The 19,513-nt window shown below is 28.6% G+C and overlaps 2 protein-coding genes across 2 annotated transcripts; both read right to left on the bottom strand.

Annotated features, from left to right (window-relative positions):
- Nucleotides 1-2,318: 2,318 nt before the first annotated feature.
- LOC129298189 (agglutinin-2-like) lies at nucleotides 2,319-4,153 on the bottom strand. Its single transcript, XM_054936591.1, is given in 4 exon segments — nucleotides 2,319-2,704; nucleotides 2,707-3,141; nucleotides 3,144-3,262; nucleotides 4,095-4,153. Coding segments are annotated over 4 exon segments (672 nt in total). The 3' UTR covers nucleotides 2,319-2,645.
- Nucleotides 4,154-8,953: 4,800 nt separating this feature from the next.
- Nucleotides 8,954-16,200, bottom strand: LOC129298188 (L-type lectin-domain containing receptor kinase IX.1-like). Its single transcript, XM_054936590.1, has 2 exons — nucleotides 15,934-16,200; nucleotides 8,954-10,948 (listed from the first exon to the last, which is right to left on the bottom strand). Exons 1-2 carry the CDS (start codon nucleotides 16,134-16,136, stop codon nucleotides 9,055-9,057), a joined length of 2,097 nt encoding a protein of 698 aa, XP_054792565.1. The 5' UTR covers nucleotides 16,137-16,200; the 3' UTR covers nucleotides 8,954-9,054.
- Between the last annotated feature and the right edge of the window lie 3,313 nt (nucleotides 16,201-19,513).

Below are 19,513 nucleotides of genomic sequence, written 5' to 3'. Positions count from 1 at the left end.
AAAAATTATAATTAATAAGTTGTAATTTCTTATTCAATCTTTATAATCACAGAACAAAGGTTGTAATTAGGGCTCATTATTTTGAGAATTTATTTTTCAATAATAAAAATTATATTTGATAAATTATAATTTCTTATTTAACTCTTACAATTAACAGAATAAAAATTATTATTTTTAAGCAAAAGTTGTGAGAGGGGGATTTTATTGTCATTTCAAGCTTGAAAGTCATTGCTGCTTTCTAATTCTACACATTTTTGCTAATACTTTCTCTAATCCTTATTATAAGACATTTTCAACTATTTCACTTATCTTAATAAAAGTTAGTTTTTTTTTTATATCATAAAAAAGTTAGAGATACTTTCATTTTATTATTGACTTTAAATAATAATAGAACTACATTAAATACCTTCACGCTAATCAAGGAGGAATAAGTTGAAAAGATGGTTTAATTATTACAAGATATTCTATATTTTGAATTAAAAATTACTTTTGGTGTCTTATAAATAAAACTGAAGAAAGTATTTCGCATATAGCTTAATTATGTGAAGCAAGTCATAGCAAGTGAAATACAAAATAGGAGCTTTATTCGACTGATATTGTGCTCTAATTTGCTTTTGTTCCTTGTTCCATAAAATTGGTACGAGGGAAGCAGTGAGAAAGGGCTGAACTTTAATGTCACCCTCAGATTCGATCTCCGGATCTTCTTGCAAAGAGGACGTGGTTAAATTAAGCACATGTGGAGACTTATTTTGGGATTGATTTGACCACAGGATTAAAAGTTTTCGTCATCAGGTTTGATTGGGTTTCTCTAAGCTATAGATTTAGATCTCATATATCTATATATTTACGTATTTTATATGTTTATAAAATAGCTTTGAATTTTCACTGAAAGAAAGAGTTTCTTATAACAATAACAACTAGATATAAAGTTTATCCTTCTTTTCTGCATAAGCGTGGTTGAGAATTTGAGTTATTTCTGTTTTCCTCTGTTTTTTGTGCCATATGAGTTGGTTCTTGGAAAACCTAGAAGCAATGCTGGTTGGAGTGTGGAACATTAAATCATACACATGAATTGCTCGACATATTCACTGCCTCGTATAACAAACATTGTCTGCAAACCAGAGCCACCAATCATCGAGCAAAGTCTAATAATCTAAATTTTCCCTAAGCATGTCTAATTTGATCTTTGTCACTGGTTGAAAAGGCGAGATAAATGTGATGCCAATATGTTTGCTCTGATTGAGACTCTACTGAAAATATTTTTTAAAAATGTACTGGTTTTGATGGCCTATTTAAGGGCATCTAGTAGTTGACAAAAGTAGTAGTGCTGTTATGCCTTCCAAATAATGAGGAGGCATTGGTCTTAATGGGCTAATCCCTAAGCTTAATTTGTCTATCTCTTAGTCATTTGCCAAAGGTTCAGATTAGCTGATGATATATCAACCTTTTACAGTAGTCTTCTATCAATGGTATTGTTGATAGACTGCACGAGCTTAATTAAAGCAATAACTTGTAGATAGTACGCACGGGACAATATTTCAAGTGAATTCTGTTTCTGCTGGCTGGGCTGAACTTTGATGTACATACTCATGATATCAATCACCAGATATTGTTCTTCAAACTCTTGAGGCGTGACCATAACATGCTGGGTTCTCCTGTGAAGTTTCCCTGTTCCATTTTGCCTAAAAAGTATTTCAAAAACTGTCTTCAATTTTTTGTCTTTCGATCCACAATAGAAATGATGTCTTCTTCAGTATTCCTTCCATTCTATAACTTTCCAGCTGAAAGAAAGATTTCTGAAGTTATTTGATGTAGTGAAACAAAACCTTCTGTTGTTGATATCAAGGAATCGCTTATTTTTTCAGACAAAATGATTGAGACACTTGCTTTTTGGGGAAAAAATGTATGAGAAAAAGTAAGTGCAGCATCTATTGAGAAGAAAAAGTAGAAAATCATTTGAGATGGTTTGAACATCACAAAGAAGATCACAGGAAGCACACGAGAAAAGGGAAATAGATAACTTTAAACCCTATTAAGAGGGATAAAAGAAGACTAAAGAGACCACATTTAGAAATTGTTAACAACGTTTTTAAAAACTTAGTAAATAATAAAACATAATGACATCATACAATTCATATAGCTAACCCCACTTAATGGGATAAAACTGGTTGTTGTTGTTTGAAAAGAAAAAATTTGTATTCTAGACAAGTAGTCAATCAAGATTATGGTATAACTATTTGGTTACAGTTTCTCCACATTGTCATTGTTTGTGTTGCTTTTAGTGGTTTCAGTTGTATTACACACTAATTGCAAGGGTGTCTTCATAAGATTTGACTAGATTCCATAGAAGCACAGACATTAATAGCATAAAGTTTCTTACTTTAGGAAGATGACATATTCCTGTGAAAGATTTCTGCTACCTATCCAAGTAAGACAGAGTTACTTAAATAAACTGATTCACTTATAGACTTGTTTCTCTACAGGAAGATTTATTTCACTGAAGGAAGATTTATTTTGTTCAATGCTTCTTTCAAAAGTGAATCTTCCTTACTTCTTCACTTCAGCTTCAATATCATAAACCATGATAACGATAACCCACAAATTACTATACTTAATCCAATGATTAACTTTGTCTTGCTTGCACTCTAGTTTCCTCCCAGCAGACTCGAATCAAAGGACCATGAGCATAGTGTATGTATCTCCCAAAGAAGTCCGTGGCTGAAGAGAAGCCAAACTGAACCTGATCTGGAAGAATCTCTCTCAAATTAATTCCATGGGAATAATCTTGCTGGATTGCCATGCCATCCTTATATCCAGTGAAGAAAACATTTAACTGGTATGAGCTAGAATTGTAGGTAATCTCAGCATCATACTTTCTGCCATCTTTAATACTTAACCATTCTGTTGTGTAAGGTGTCCACATTTTGTTTATGTCGACACCGACATGATCATAAGGCGGATCGTCGTCATTGGGCAAGGTATCAAACTCAACTGCTACAAATGGATGCTCTTGTGTATAATTTGGATCATCCATTACCTGTTTTCGACCCACAAGACCAATCCCAGAGCCATCTGGAGGTACAGGAAGTGAAAAGTTTGGATGTGCCAGGAAGAATGTGATGCCATCTCCACGATGATTTCATCTGGTGAATCAATGATGAAAGTGAAATGGGTTGTGAAGTCTGCAATTTTTCCTGTTTCCTTGTCCCAAAGTTGTAACAATTTGTTATATGTCACTCTCCCAGCACTGTCTTTTCTATATCTGAGCCAGAGTCAAATGTTAGAGATTTGATAAATTATGACTAAGGCCATGTTTGATTTTATTTTAAATTTTTTTCTGTTTTTAAGAATAAAATAAAAATTCATTTTAGTGAGTGTTTTGGATTTAAATATATCCAAAACTATTATAATTTTTAGGAAAATCACATCCAAGAGCCTAGTAAGAAATTTATTCTCTGACAAGAAATAATACGAAATAAATCATTGTTAAAATACAAAACATGAACTGTTTTTTTTTTAATTGAAATTAATTTTGTTTTTTTTTTATGAATTTTTTACCTTGTTTATGAAAAAGGTCTTTAGATATGATTTCCCAAATTATTTTAAAGAAAATCAAAATATCTTAGAGCCATTTTTGCAGTTTTGTTTTTGTTTTCAAAGCATAATATATTTGATTATTCAAAACTAACTCAATTATGGTTAATCATTATCATAAGTCATACCATTAACCATTAACAACCACCATTATTGGACTCAAAAACTTTACAAATTAACATAATTAAACATTTTTTTTGTTTTATTCCGAAAAACAATTCTAGAAACTTGATTACAAAATAACATTTTTTTAAATAAAAAAGTAACACAATCAAAAAGGAACTTTTTGAGTTTTCTTTTTGTTTTGTTCAGAAAAACAACTCTAAAAAATTAATTACAAAAGAATGTTTAAAAATAAAATGGGAACACAATCAAAACTCCCTAAAAGAAAAGGATTTTTTTTTTTTAGTTTTAGTAAAATTAGGCAGGCATTCCTTCTGTTTTCAAAATCCATTCAAATCTGTTTTGGATAAACTTCCACTGAATTTCATTGAAATTACACCAATGTCAAATCTGCTCTGCTTTTTAGGTTTGAAAATATGGCAAAATTTTGTGTCATTTCGTCTAAATAAGGGGTTACATGCATAATTTATTATAAAATTATTCTCATGTCTCCCTTTGTTTTTCTTAAACTTGAGTCCAAGTGGTTCTTGACATACTGATTTTCAGAGTTACAATCCCCTGTTTTTCCTCTGTTTTTTATTAGAATAAAATGAAATTTAATAACAAAGTGGATGACGGATCAGGGCCTCATATCTACATGTTGTGTCTGGAAGTCTATTAGATAAGATCAAAATCTTAAATAGATCATTCAAAAGACTCTATAATTTTAAACCTTTCTCTCATAAGAGAAAGAGAGAGAACTTTCAAGTCATATTTCACCAGAATCTTCAAGATTAATAATCTACTCTTCTTTCTAACAATTTATTGATCTTTCACTATCCATCATTATCATCTTTCCTAACTAATAAGTAATCACTGATCTTTAAACGAATGTCCAAATCAGACTCACTGCCTTCTGAATCAATCAGAAGAAACCAGGTAACCTCAATACCAATACAAATCATATTATCCTAAACCAAACAAAAATTATGTATAAATTAGAAGATTAAATGATATTACCTGGTGAGTTGGAGGAACCCATTTGTTGATAAACATCTCCATCAAACTTCAAGTCCTCATAACTCATCTCAAGAAACTGCTGATAGTTAAAATGGATTGAGGCTGCACCAGGGATTATCAGAAACAGGAATAATATTTTGGTTATGACTAAACCAGGAAGGCTATGAGTTCTTCTCCTGTATTGAGACGTCTCCATGGTTAATTATATGAAGCTTTTGAGGTTGAGGAGGAACAACTTGCTTTATATGAATGAAGGGCTAATGAAGTTGTCTGAATGATTGAAACGCCTCCATATCATACTTCTTTTTTTGATGAAGTTGAAAAGTATTGATGTGAATTAACTGAGCTCAATCATCAATCCCTTTTTCCATTTTGGTCCAAGGTTGCGGCAAAAGAGAGAAGAAAATTTCAATATTAATACTACCTCCTGTCTAAAATATAAGTCTTTTCTTCTAATTTTGTCCAAAAATAGGTTCTTACTGGATAACATTTGTATCATCAACTACTTTCTTTTCTTAATTTGTTTAGTTCTACAACTAAGTATTATGAGTAATTATCCTTGATTTAACTAGAGTAATTTAAAAAAAAAAATTGTAACCTACAAGTTATAGGGCCGTGTAAGCCATGAGGCAAGAGAGACAATTGCCTTAGGCCTCCAAAAAAAAAAAATTCATAATGCTCCTATTATATATGTTAATTGATATTTATATTATTATTTATTTAATTGCAAATGAATAAAAAATATTGATTATTCTTCCTATTCAAAAGCTTCAATCATTCCTAGCATAACATTAATTATTGAGCTGATCTTATTATCCACATAAAAAAAAAATAGCAAGATCCATAATATACTAATTTGCACTATATTAGCTTGCTCTAACTTCCTCTCATAGTTTTATTTTTCATTTTTCTCCTTTTCTTACTCTAAAGCTTAAATATTTGACAAATATTAGTATAAAAACTATGTGCAGTTCAGACCTTTAAGTTGATACCTTCAAGCCTTATTAAAATTTTATTTTAGATTTATAATTATTATTAATTTTTACATTAATCATTGACAGGGTCGTGGAAGCCACAAGGCAAGTGAGGCAATTGCCTTAGGCCTCCAAAAAAAATATTAATACCCCTATTATTATATGTGTAATTGATATTTACATTATTATATATTTAATTGTAGATGAAAAAGAATAAAAAGTATTAATTATTCTTGTTTAAAAAGTTCCAACCATTCTCTGTATAACGTTAATTATTGAGTTGAGTTCATTATCTACGTAACAAAAGAATAGTGAGATTTATAATACACTAATTTATACTACATTAGCTTGTTTTAAAGTCCTCTCATGGTCACACTTTTCGTTTTCTCCTTTTTTTATTCTGAAGTCTAAAACATTGACAGATATTAGCATCAAGACCTTGTATAGTTTTAGCCCATCAACATGGCACCTTTAAGCCTTATTAAAATCTTGTTCATAATTTATATAATTATTATTAGTTTTTTACACTAATCATTGATATTATAGTCTTAATTATGTCTTTTTTGTTAAAAATATATTGCCATAGCATATTAATGTTAATATTCTATTTCAATAAATAAGATAGGGTAGAAGCACTTGTCAATACTAATTTTCATTTAACTATTAAATTAATTTAGTAATTTATTAAAATCGCTATATTACATAATTTTAGTATATAATTTTGTAAAAAATGATGAGTGGATTTTTTTTTTGAAGGACAATTACACATGTTAGGTTTTACACAAATAATTTTGCCTTAGACCTAAAAATATCTTCACACGCCCTGTCATTCATATCATCAGTTCTATCTACATCTTTTTGTAAAAATATATTGCCGCCCCATCCAATGTTAATATTCACATTATATCCCAATACATAAGATGGAGTAGAAGCACTAATTTTATCTCTCTATAAATTAATTTAGTATTTTATTAGAATTATTATATTACAAAATTTTAATATATGATATGAAAAATGATTAGTGGATTTTTTTTTGAAGGGGCAATTATACATGCTATGTTTTACTAATGATTTTGTCTTAGGCTCCAGACTTCTTCGATAACTTCCATTTAAGAGAGTTATATTTAGTCTACATGCAATTAGGAAAAATAGGGCTATATTTTACTACTCTAGCCCTTTTTATAACAAACGTTCAACAATTTTAATGCCTAAAATTAAAATTAATAATCACAATAAAGTGTACCTAAGGGCTAGGAATAACAGCTTATGCAATTAATTAAAAAGGGAAATATTGAGAAAAAAATTAACTAATATATTTTTTCCTTTATTTAGATCACATAGAGTTTTAAAATGTTGCCCTGAGAAAGTATATGTACACAAGAGCAGAGGTACTATATTATTTACATTCATTGTATATGAATGGAAAACATTCTTTGAAATTTAATTGGATGTGATTAATTTGAAACGAATAACAAATATCTGGGTTTCATCAATGACCACACAAAAAAAAAAAAAACCCAGAAAATGATATATATGGATAATAAGTGTGAGGCAGTAGTTGAGTTGACTGAGTCAATATGGAAAAATCAACTTCCATGTGCGTTAAGTGTTGACTTTGCTCTATGTAGACAAAGTCTAGCATTATTGTATTTTGGAATCACCGTCTGCATTGTCATGTCTCTGATCATATAATTAAATTTTAAGTAGGTGGGGTTATAGTGTACCACCTCTAAACGTACAATTTCAACGAGGCATAATGCTATTATTGACTCCATTTTGTGGATTTGAAGGCATCACAGAGCAGATGACTTGGCATCCTTTCTTTGCTTTAAAAATAGATACATATTATTTTTCCATTTCTATATACGACATATTAAATCACATTATCGAAATTAGGAAGACATGGTTAAGTCATTTAATTTGGTCTAAAAATAAAATAATTTTTTGATTTTATCCATATTAAAATAAAAAATTTTCAAATTCGTGTTACATTTTCTCTCATATTTAAATATTTCAAATAGGGATAATATTAGAAAAACCTAATAAATACCTCAACATTTTTTATATAATAAGAATAATCTATTTCTTCTGGAATCTGTTTTATAATAAAGACTAAAGAAATTACATGCATACATATACATAAATATACATATCTCTTCCTATAATCTTTATAAGGTAGAGAAATATTTTTTTATTATTATTTATAAGACACCACATTGACTCCTTAATTTTTATATTATAAGTTTTCACCATTATCTCGTATTATATTTTAATAACAAAAGAAAAATATGTTTATTTATTAAGTGTAAAATTAAAAAAAATTAAATTTTTAAATAATATTAATGAGTTTTAATTTTTTTTAATAAAATATGATTGAAGTAATTTATAAATAAAACTCAATAAACATGTGGCGAGTTAAAACAGCTTAGCGTAGGATCGGTACTCCTCCTCCCTTGTATTGTCAAGATGCTTTGGGAAAAGCTTCTCTCATATTGCTGCTCTCTTGTCCTCTCACGGTTCTCTAAAATACAATTTCTCACATCAATTCTTTGGCCTTTTGTTTCTGAAGAATTTACCATCCTGCCACACGTGTGTTTAGAGGTTAGGAGACAAAGTTAAGAGGGAATCTATTTCCAGATATTTTGCCTGCCAATATGATTTGATTTTATTACTATCTTTTGTTTGTTCTTTCCATGTTCTTGTATATTTTAAAGAGAAAAAACACAGAAGAAAGGTTAGCACAGGATTGATAGGCCCAAAAAAAAAAAGTTGTAAGAGTCATGAGACATTAGGAGGAGGAAGAAACGGGTGGGATATATATATAATTATGGCCTTGAAGAAGGATGGGATCAGGAAATAATAATGATAACGAAGTCCTCCTGAAGAAATAACAAATACCCCCCCAACAACAAAATCCCCCCAAAAAAAGTGTACGGAAGTACCCTTATAGGAGGGCTCATATATGTATGAAAACACTCTTAAATTAAATATAGAGGTAGAATGTGCTGGAACGTAACGTTTATAAAAATATGCTTAGAAAGGATGAATATATCGGAGCTCTTATTACCATAAGTGTTTCCATGGGTATTTAAAATTTTTTTTTTTCCGATTTAGAACTTATACGAATGCTTTTTCAAAGAAACACTATATGTTTTCATAAAAAGTTCTCAAAAAATTACTTATAGGAACGCTTCTTTATAAGATCGTATGTTTTTTTTTATTATTACAAGTAAATTGGTAATAGTTTGGTTGCTGAAAAATTAAAATTATTGTATTACAGGGAAGAAGCTCACATAACTAAATAACATAAAACAGAACTCTCACTTGAATATAGCTTTCTAGAAGGTTAGGTAGAAACTTCTTACTAAAGAGAAACTTCCTTGGCTTTTCTTCTTCCTTGATGGGTGCCTGATGTGGATGATTGTGAGGATCCAGTGTATGATCTATTACTAGGTGAAGGCCTAGCTTGATTGGTTGCAGCAGAACTAGCATAACCAGATGAAAAATTTGAAGAACCAATATCTGAAAAAGTTGGAGCAACATAGACTGGTTTTGGCATTACTGGTGGGAGAGTGGGCAATGGAGCTTCAAAGTTAAGTACATGAAGAGCTTGTCTAATTGTAGGCCTCATAGTGTAATCTGGATGAGCACACCATAGCCCAAGAATCATTAACCTTTCAAGTTCTTGCTCATCAAAATCTCCATTATCAAGCCTTTTGTCAATTGCTTCAAGAAGCTCACCTCTTCCATAGAGTTCCCATACCCATTCCACCATCATGAACTGTTCATCACTAGCATTTGGGTCAATCGGTTTTCTCCCACAAGCTAATTCCAAAGCAACAACACCAAAACTGTACATGTCAGACTCTTTTGTTGCCTTACCCATGGCCAAACATTCAGGAGCCATGTATCCTTTTGTTCCTGCTGCAATAGTTGTTGTTAACCCTTTCCCATGTTCCACGATCCTCGCTAGCCCAAAATCTCCAAGTTTAGTATTGAAATTTGAATCCAACATGATATTGCTCGATTTTATGTCTCTGTGGACTACACATTGCTGCCACTCTTCATGCAGGTAGAGTATAGCAGCGGCTAGGCCTTGAGCAATATTATATCTAGTTGGCCCTGTCAAGAGGTTTCTGCTTTGAAATAAATGGTAATCTAAGCTTCCATTTGGCATGAACTCATAAATGAGTAGAAAATCATTCTTCTCATGGCACCAACCCATCAGTTGCACCAAATTCCTGTGCCTTAGTTGACTAATGATCTTTACTTCAGAGGCATACTCCTTTACTCCTTGTTTAGATTCTTGGGACACCTTCTTAATTGCTACATAAGTATTTAAGCCTCTCAAAAATCCTTTGTAGACCCCACCAAAGCCTCCTTCTCCAAGTTTGTGTTCCTCTGCAAAGTGGTCTGTTGCTCTTACGAGCTCATTATAAGAAAATTTCTTCGGTCCAACGCTTTCAAAATCTTCGTCCAGGGAAAGATCCAAGCCATCATGATTTTTCTTTGCCCTGCAATTAAACTTCCATATCAGAAACCAAGCTATGCATAACCCTGCAATCACTACAACTGATCCAATGCTCAATCCAATGATCAATCCCTGCTTGTTGCTTTTACCCTTGTTCACTACTCCCAATATTGCAGCATTTGCATTAAAGGACCATGAACTTAGTGTATGCAACTCAAATTGTAATCCTGTGGATGAAGAGAAACCAAACTGAACTTGTTCTGGCAGGTACTCTCTCAAGTCAATCTTATGGGAATAGTCTTGTTGAATTGAGGCATTATCCTTAAATCCAGCAAAATTGACAGTTAATTGGTATGAGCTAGAATTGTAGGAAATCTCAGCATCATACTTTCTACCATCATTCTTGGTGTACCATTGTGTTGTGTAAGGAGTCCACATTTGTTTTACATTGATTCCAACGTGATCATAAGGTGGATCACCCTCATCCACGTTGGGAAAGGTGTCAAACTCTACTGCTACAAATGGATGTTCGTTGGGGTAATTTGGATCTTTCATCTCTCTACGACCCACAAGACCAATACCAGTGCCATCTGGGGGCACTGGAAGTGGAAAATCTGGGTGTGCCAAGAAGAATGTGATGCCATCTCCAATCCCATCACGAGTTTTGTTTAGTGCATTGATGATGAAGCTGAAACGAGTAGTGAAGTTTGCAAGTGTTCTTGTTTCATTGTCCCAAAGCTGCAACAACTTGCTATACGTTACTCTCCCTGCACTATCTTTCTTGTATCTGAGTCAAGAATCAGATTGTTAAATTCATAAAAAAATTTTACGTAAGCATTTTCTTTATTATTTATAGGGAAACACAATTGTTAGTCGCTATATTTTAGTGTATTTTGGTATTAATTCTTATATTTTTTTTAAATTGCTCCAAGTCCTTTAAGTTTTATCTGTCTCTAGTGTTAGTGCTTTAAAATTTAAGAGTTGTATAAAAAATGAATAGAAGATTAAAAATAAAAAGAAAGAAAGACATTAAATCAAAATTCAGGAACTGGCCATAGATAGATAAAGCTTTCAAAGGAAAGAGACACCATATCTACGATTGGGAGATAGAAAGGCTCTTGGTCATTTTGCTTATATAATATTCAACTCATTATAATTTTACTAATTTAGCAATAGAATTAGTAGAGTTTTGCACACATTAGTAAATTTAATTTCACCAGTGATGAGGAATTAACGTTGCAAACTGATGAAATTTAAAGGACTTGAAGCAAATGGAAAAAGTACAAAAACTAATGTCAAAGCATGCTAAATATACAAGAACTAACAATTAAATTTTTCCTTTATTATATAATACCCATTTAAATTTTAATAGCCTCGTTTTCAATCATCAACAACAATTATATAGCCCAAATTTGAAATAGATGAATTTACAAGTGAGATTAATTAGTGTTCTTGCCTAGAGAATTGCGCAAATACCAGATTGTTGCCTTTTTAAGATTGGGACTAAATTATTTTTAAAGGAAGAAAAGGTTAATAACTTGAAAAGGAAAACAAAAACAAAAATAAAAGAAGTGGCCCAGCCACCAGCACTCAGCTAGTGGACTCTACAGTTACAAGCTCGACATTGCGGTCAGGTCTTAGGTGACTAGATGACCATCATTGATGGCTCTAGCAGCCAGCAGTAATTTTTTAATTTCATTCATTAAGGAAAAAATCGCATCTAAAAACTTCTGGAGATTATTTATTACAAAAAATGATCAAATAAATTTGAAATTACTCTGCAAGATAAGAGATTTAAATATAATTGAAACTTGTTTTTTGAATGAGAAAAATTTTCCCTTGCTTCTTTCTGAAAAAACTCCCTCCATGATATGAGGGTTTTGAAGCCGGCAAAGGTTGCAGGACCACCACCGATGATTGCTGGTGTCAGAATTCTAGCCCTGGTAATCATCAAATCTCCAAGGTTGCTGAGGGGTATTTAAATCCTCATTAAAAAATTTATAGCCATCAAGCCACTAAATCTATTTAGTTAAAATGGACAAAAACTAGTTAAAATGGAGAAAACTAAGGCCCCGTTTGGTATGATGGAATAGTTTTTGATGGAATTGGAATTGTAATTGGAATCAGAATTGGAATCAAAATTGGAATAGAATTGAATTATAAAAGTATGTTTGGTATGTCAGAAAAATTAGATGGAATCCTTGCATTACTTTTGTTTGGTATGCAAGACATGGAAATGGAATTATACTTAAAAGACAAAAATACCCCTATATAAAAATTAAAATAAAACATAATAAAAAATTAATTGTGTACCAATTTTCTTATGTATTTTATATATTAATAAAATATTATATAAATCATAGATTATATTTGTAACTATTATTCACTAGCTTGGGCCAAACAAAAAGTTTTATCATCAGAGGAAATATTTTCTTGAAAATAAAATTGGCAATGGTTCCCATCCCTTCTACTTTAAAATAAATACACTAACATGTAGATTTAAAAGAAAAATGTCAAACAAATCAATTCTACTTCTTATACCAAAAAATATTATAAATATATAAATTATATACAAATATTATATATAATACCATCTTATATATATATTATAACGCTTTATATATAATGAGAAAAAATATTATTCACCCTTTTATACTCCCTTTTTCTTTTTTTTTTTTGCTAGCATATGAGGGTTTTATTTTTTTTTTGAGGGCAAATTTGTCTTTCTGGAATTTGTATGAGGGCAAAAGTGTCTTAAACATTACAATTCCATAGAATTGCTCCCAATTCCATAGATTTACATAAGGAATCAAAATTAGCTTTTTTCCATAGAATTAGGATTCCCAGGAATTGTAATTCATATCTACCAAACATCACTTTATTCAGATTCCTATCCCAATTCCATTTCCATCTTCACAATTCCAACCTACCAAACATGGCCTAACATATATGTAACAATTTTAATTTTAAAAACCACTTCTTTATTATGAAGATAAAGCTGACTCTTTAAATCTTTAACTTCATGTGTTATTTTACTAATTTTATTTATTAACTTGTGATGATCAATTGCAAATTGGAATGTTTGAAAATTTATGTATTTTATGAGTTCTCATCTGTAAATGTCATTTACATACCTCTTGATTTCAGGCCTTCTAAATTGTAGTTGACCATTGCATATTATTGTTAATGAATTTTCAAACCTCTCAATTTGCAATTGACTATGACAGACTAATAAATAAAATTAATAAAATAAAAAATGAAGAATTTAACTAGTCAACTTTATGTTCATAACAAAAAAATGGTTAACTATAATTAGTACACATATTAGTTTTTGACCATTATAACTAAATAGATTTGGTGACTTAGTGGCTATTAGGTTTTGGCGAGTCAAGAGATTATGGGTTCAAACCTTTCTTGATCACCGATTTCGAAGCTCCAACAATAATAGGTAGCTGGTGGTGAGGGAGGTAAATTTTTTTAAAAAATAATTAGGGATAATTTTATCTTTTTGCAACAAATTGTCATTATGCTTAGGTCTCTTGAACTTATTGAGCAAATTCAAATTTATTTGGTCTTTTTTTGTAATAAATGTCCTCCCAAAGTTCATGGATGCAATTTTCTTTGATCAAAACTTTTGTCATTCAATAAAATTTTATTTTTTTGGAGTTCTGCTAATGCAATTATTGATTTTATAGGCTATGGTCCTTAACTTGAGTTAAAAAAATTTTAATTGAATTTTTTGGCATTCATCTTTCATATGTAGCACTTATCTTTCATATTTTCATTACTTATTTTTTTTAGTAGTCATATTAAATATTTTCAATACTTATCTGCCATAATTTTAATATTAAAAAATTAAATATAAGTGTTTTCTTACTGAAAACATATAAGATATGCATTGAAAATAACTACGGTAATTGCTGAAAAATTAAAAAAAAATGAGTAGTAAAATTGCTAAAAATGAATATTGAAAATTTAGAAAATAAATATTGAAAATATAGAAGATGAGTGTTGAAAAAATTTGTCAAAATTTTTTTTAATTCAAGTTAAAAATTATCATCCTTTTTAGAATTTATTAATTTAGGATCTTTAATTGTAATTAATATTTTTAACAGATCTTTAAATATTATTTTTTTCTAGCTCTTACATTTCGTGTATTTTTTAAAATTGATAAAAAGAGAAAATTTAAGTGGTCCCTTTAATATGTGGCCTTGAAAAAGTACTCGTTCATATTCAATAATTATACATGAAAACTACAGTAGTACACTTAGTTGATATAAGAAGGGGATAGCATTATATGAAGGGCACTACTGCGCTAAAATTCAAGGATGTCATTATCAAAATCTTGTTTAAAGATATGGTAAAGATTTAAAGGTAAATCCCACCTGTATAGAAAAATAATAGTTATGAATAGAGATTTAAAATGTAATGTGAGCAATTTATTATTCAGTTCATTTTTAACTAGATTATCTAGTCTTTGTTATTATTTTTTATTAATATTTTTTCATATATGAGTTAATGTTTACTTTGTTACCTTTATTTTTAATATTCATTCTCATAAATTATTTATATTGAAAGTATTAATATGTTATATTTAATAGGTAATATTAATAAAATTAATGAAATTTAAAAGATATTCACATTTAAAATTTTAACTATTTACATATGAGGCTAAAGTATATTGTTGATCCTCTAACATTATATAACACTTCAATTTAATCGGTCAATTTATAAAATATTTTTGAATCCTTTGACTCTAGCACCTTAGTTTTAGATAATTATTTTTATGCAATTATTATTATTTTTAATAACTCAAATTTAATATGTTAATACTTAATAATATATTGTCAATATTTAAAAGTATAATGTAAAACTTTTTTGTGAAGAAACCAACTGTGTAAAATTTAACAGACTAAAAAACATTTTATATAATTAAAAAATTAAATTAAAACTTCATATGAAATTAAAAAATTAAAAGTATGATTTAACCTACAACTTTCATACATAATTAAATTTTGGCAAAAACAAAATACATAACTTTACTTTTTCGTATCGTACATAACTTTATACTTTTGTACTTTTGGAGTATTTAATTCAAGCAACAATTTCTGGTGGAGCGGGTGCCGAATGGATCGCTAGTAATTAATTATATTAAAAATTTAAGGGTATGCTTGATTTTTTTTTTTGAAAAAAAAACTGTTTTCTGTTTTCAAAAATAAAATTAAAAAAATTATTTGGAATAAGTGTTTTGAATCTAAAAATAGTAACATCTTAATATTGTTTTTATCATTTTAATTTTTAAAATATACCACATTTAATTATTATAAATTATATTCAGTTTTGGCCAATAACTATCGTAAATCATACCATTAACCACGGGCAACCTCTATTATCAGCCATTTTTTAATTTTAAAGTTATTTTTAAATTTATATAATAAACAGATTACCATTTTGTTTTGTTTTGTTTAAAAAAATAATTTCTAAAATTGATTTACGAAATATCTTGTAAAAAAATAATAATAAAACCAAACAAAGACTTTAGTAAAAAGTTTTCTTCTGTTAGTATTTTCCTTGGATTCCTAAGAAGATTAATCTAACATCCCACTAGCTGTCTACTAAGATTCACGAGGGAGAGTGTGTTCATCTTGCTGGGTTTCAAATCTCTCAACCCTCTTGAAGAAATTGTGAAATTGCAGGATGATGAAGGATTCTTCTAAAACGACAAGGCCATCAAAACATAATAAAGGAAACGACAATGAGTAGTATTATTACCTGGTGAGGTTGAGCATCCCATTTTCCTGAAAGACATCTCCTTCAAGGTTCAAGCTCTGATTAGCCGTGTCAAGAAATTTCTCATAGTTGAAGGTTATTGAGGTCGCACCAGCTGCTGGGATTATCAGAAGCAATAAAATCTTGGTTATGAACAGAGAAAGAAGCACATGATTTTTTGATCTCCAGTGCTGAGATATCCCCATAGCTGATATCACTAAGACTCTTAGCTTTGCTTGTTTGGAGGAAGTTTCAGAAATGACTTGGTTCATATACAGAGCCACTGGGTCTTGTTTCGTAAAGGCATATGCCCAAAATTATTTAGATATTAATCGATTATGGGAAAAATTTATCGCTTGGTCCCTGTGGTTCACATTAATTTATACTTTGGACCCCACATAGGCCATGCAAGTAAATTCCGATAAAAATCAATCTGTCACCTAATTTGGTTGACTCTGAGCATTTTATTCACACAAAGACGGTACTTCCTTTGTGTGTGTGTGTTTTTTTTTAAATTATCTTTAGTATCAGGCAAAATTAAAGTAATTAATTTTTTTAATTTTTTTGTTTATTTATCATTGCTTGAATTTCTATACAATAATTTAATAGGTTTATTTTTTTAAGAATTTAATAATGTTATTAATTACAAAGAAGAGTAAAATTAAAAAGCAATATATTTTTAAAATTTTAAGTAAGTTGGGTTAAGAAGCTAAGGCCCACCATGAACTGGACATGCCTTCAAATTTTAAAAACACTTATATAAATATTTATAAATAATATATTAATAAGATTCTTATATTGACAACAAAATATATTTATTAAAATTTTAAATATATAACTATCATTTCTTAATTATAAGTGCAAAATTGATTAAATTTGTCTTATACTAAAAATAAGAAAAATATGCAAAGTCTCTTGTTGTAACAAATGGCTCTAGCTTCCCTCCTCTTAGGAAAGTCTCCTCCGCACCTTCCTTGAAGGAAGTGTAGATCTAGATCATTCCAATTTTTTTATTTTATATTAATTAAAATAAAAATATATAAATTATAAAAAAGTCTTAATTCACCAATTTGAATAATTCAAATTTAACATGAATGGTTTGTATTTAATATTAAAATTTTTATAAATTTACTATTTACGTATATTTTGGACAATGTTTATTTAATATAATATTAAACTTTTCTTATAAATTTTTAGCATTAAATCTAAACTATTTATATTAAATCTAAACTATTCAGACTAGTCAACAAATTTATGAAAATTTTTTATAATTTATATAAATTTTTATTTTAAAAATATAAAATAAAAAATATTAAAACTAAATACAACACTGTGGATGGAGTTGCGAAGGAAGCTTCCTCAGCCGTGATGACAAATACCTTGATGGCTTCTAATTTCCCTTGGAGTCTCTCTTGAGACTAGACCACATGAGAGACTCTCTCTCTCTGTTTTTTTTTTATATAAATTAAATAATTAAGAAATAGTCAAAATCATTAAAAAAATTCTAAAAATAAAATGAATTTTCAAGTTTATCTCTATTTGGGTCTTGTCCACATAAAACCCTTTTCTTTCTTTGTTGTCTTGAAGAAAAGGTTCGTAGACTTTGTCAAATAATAGTCGGTAGGTATTGATAAGAAGAACATCACAGAGAGACTACTTTGTCATTCTTCTTATTTTGCCATCACAAAAAATAAGAAAATGACACCACTTAAATGAGAACTAGCAAGCTGTATCTAAAGTTTTCTTGTACCTACTCAGATTTATTCCATTGAGATATTATTTATTAAAATTTATTCTGTTGAAATTTAAAAAATATTTTATATTTATTAATCATTATTAAGATATTCATTATTTATTTTTAGGATAGTTAGTATATTATACATTTTACATATTAATATTAACATCACTTTTTCAAGTCTCCTTTTCTTTTCTTCTGATTTCTTTTAGTATAAACTTTAAGAAAGTGTTTTGTGCTCAAAAAAAAAAACAAGAAAAGGAAGTATAGGGATTAACATACAAACATTTGTAATACATGAGGATCAGATTAGAACAAATCTAAAGTTTGAGGGTTAAATTAAAAGTTAAAATAAATTATTGGAACTGAATAATAATTTTTTCCTTTTATTTTATGGAAAAAGTAGGTAAATGACGAGCAGTCACATCATAGTTGAGGACTGAACTTGAAAATTGAAATACCTGTCCGATCAATTTCCCCGTCAATTTGCTGTACTAGCTACTATTACTTACCGTGTGTCGTGGGGCTAAAGTTTTTTTTTTTTTTTTGCGATATATATTTATATATGTTGCTTTTCAAAAAATATGGCATCAAGTTCTATAGAACAATAAGAAAATATAAGAACAAAGAAACAATTATAAAAACTATTCGTCAACATGTTTCTATTAAAAATTAATAAAAAATATTTAAAACTTATAATCACAAACCATGTCTAAATTAAAATTAAATTACTTGGAACAACTTATTTTACGGATGATTAGATTGTATTCATTTTTTCTTCGTTTGGATCGCCAAAGTAAATTAAACAAGCCCATATTTTATTTTGTTTCTAGTTTATAATTTGTCTTTTCTTATTTTCAAAAGAATAAAAAGTATAATAATTTTTTATTTTTAATATAAAAATATAAAACTAAAATCGTCAAATGTATAATCAAAACAATTTGAATCTTCAAGCTCGTCCTAGTCTGTTTAACATTAATCTAGAAAATTTAGATTGATTTTAAACATCTAGATTTAATTCCATTTAATTTTACCTTTTAAATAATTTTTTAACAGATAAAAAATATAAGATAAAAATATAATTATAATGTTTATTTTTAGCAAAATGAATTTATAATATAAAAAATTTAAATTTTAAATTCAAATCATTTAAAATAAATTTAAACATTTTAAATTTCATTCTAATAATACTTGTTGTGATGAGCAGAAAGAACAGAACAATACCATATTTTAAGTTGAAATATGTTCAGAAAATGTGTTATGTATTTATGAACAAATGTATTAAGAATTTGTAAACATGCATATATGGAAATTTTATTCAAACAAAGGCAAATGTAAGTTTTTGTCTACAATAAAATTTATTAGAATGACCCTCAAGTTTGTTGTGCTTTTTTAAAATTTTATTGGGTTTTAAAAGAAAACTTTTATACTTGGGGATCCTAAATGAGATGTTTTCTAATTATAATTAGGAAACGATCTTTTTCTGTCTAGTATCCAACTAGTACCTACGTAGATGCTTATTTAATTGAATTGACTTGGGGATCCTTTTGAGTTTTGAATCCCATGAAAATATAAAGTGTCCGTTTGAATTTAATTAGATATGATAAATTATAAAAATAATTAATTAAATAGTAAATTTTAATTATAATTGATTATATTATAATATAATTTGTTTGGATATTTTTTTAAAACTAAATTTAATATAATTAATGATGTTTAAATAATTTAATCAGAATGAATTTTAATTATTTAAATTATTATAAAGGATATTGCATTTTAAAATTAAATTATTAAAATATTTTTATCTAATATTATTAAATTTGTTAAATTTTATTTAAGAAGTAAAAT

Source organism: Prosopis cineraria, unplaced genomic scaffold, assembly GCF_029017545.1.
Source record: "Prosopis cineraria cultivar Desert tree isolate PC_DT_omini unplaced genomic scaffold, ASM2901754v1 PC742, whole genome shotgun sequence".
In the NCBI taxonomy this organism is placed as follows: domain Eukaryota; kingdom Viridiplantae; phylum Streptophyta; class Magnoliopsida; order Fabales; family Fabaceae; genus Prosopis; species Prosopis cineraria.
The sequence above is the reverse complement of the archived record's forward strand: the minus strand, read 5'-3'. Positions and strand labels throughout refer to the sequence as shown.

Coding starts and splice junctions, on each gene's coding strand:
- LOC129298188 (XM_054936590.1), bottom strand. CDS start 16,136: ATGGGGATATCTCAGCACTGGAGATCAAAAAATCATGTGCTTCTTTCT. Junction 10,949..15,933: donor GGGATGCTCAACCTCACCAG/GTAATAATACTA, acceptor TTCTTGACTCAG/ATACAAGAAAGATAGTGCAG.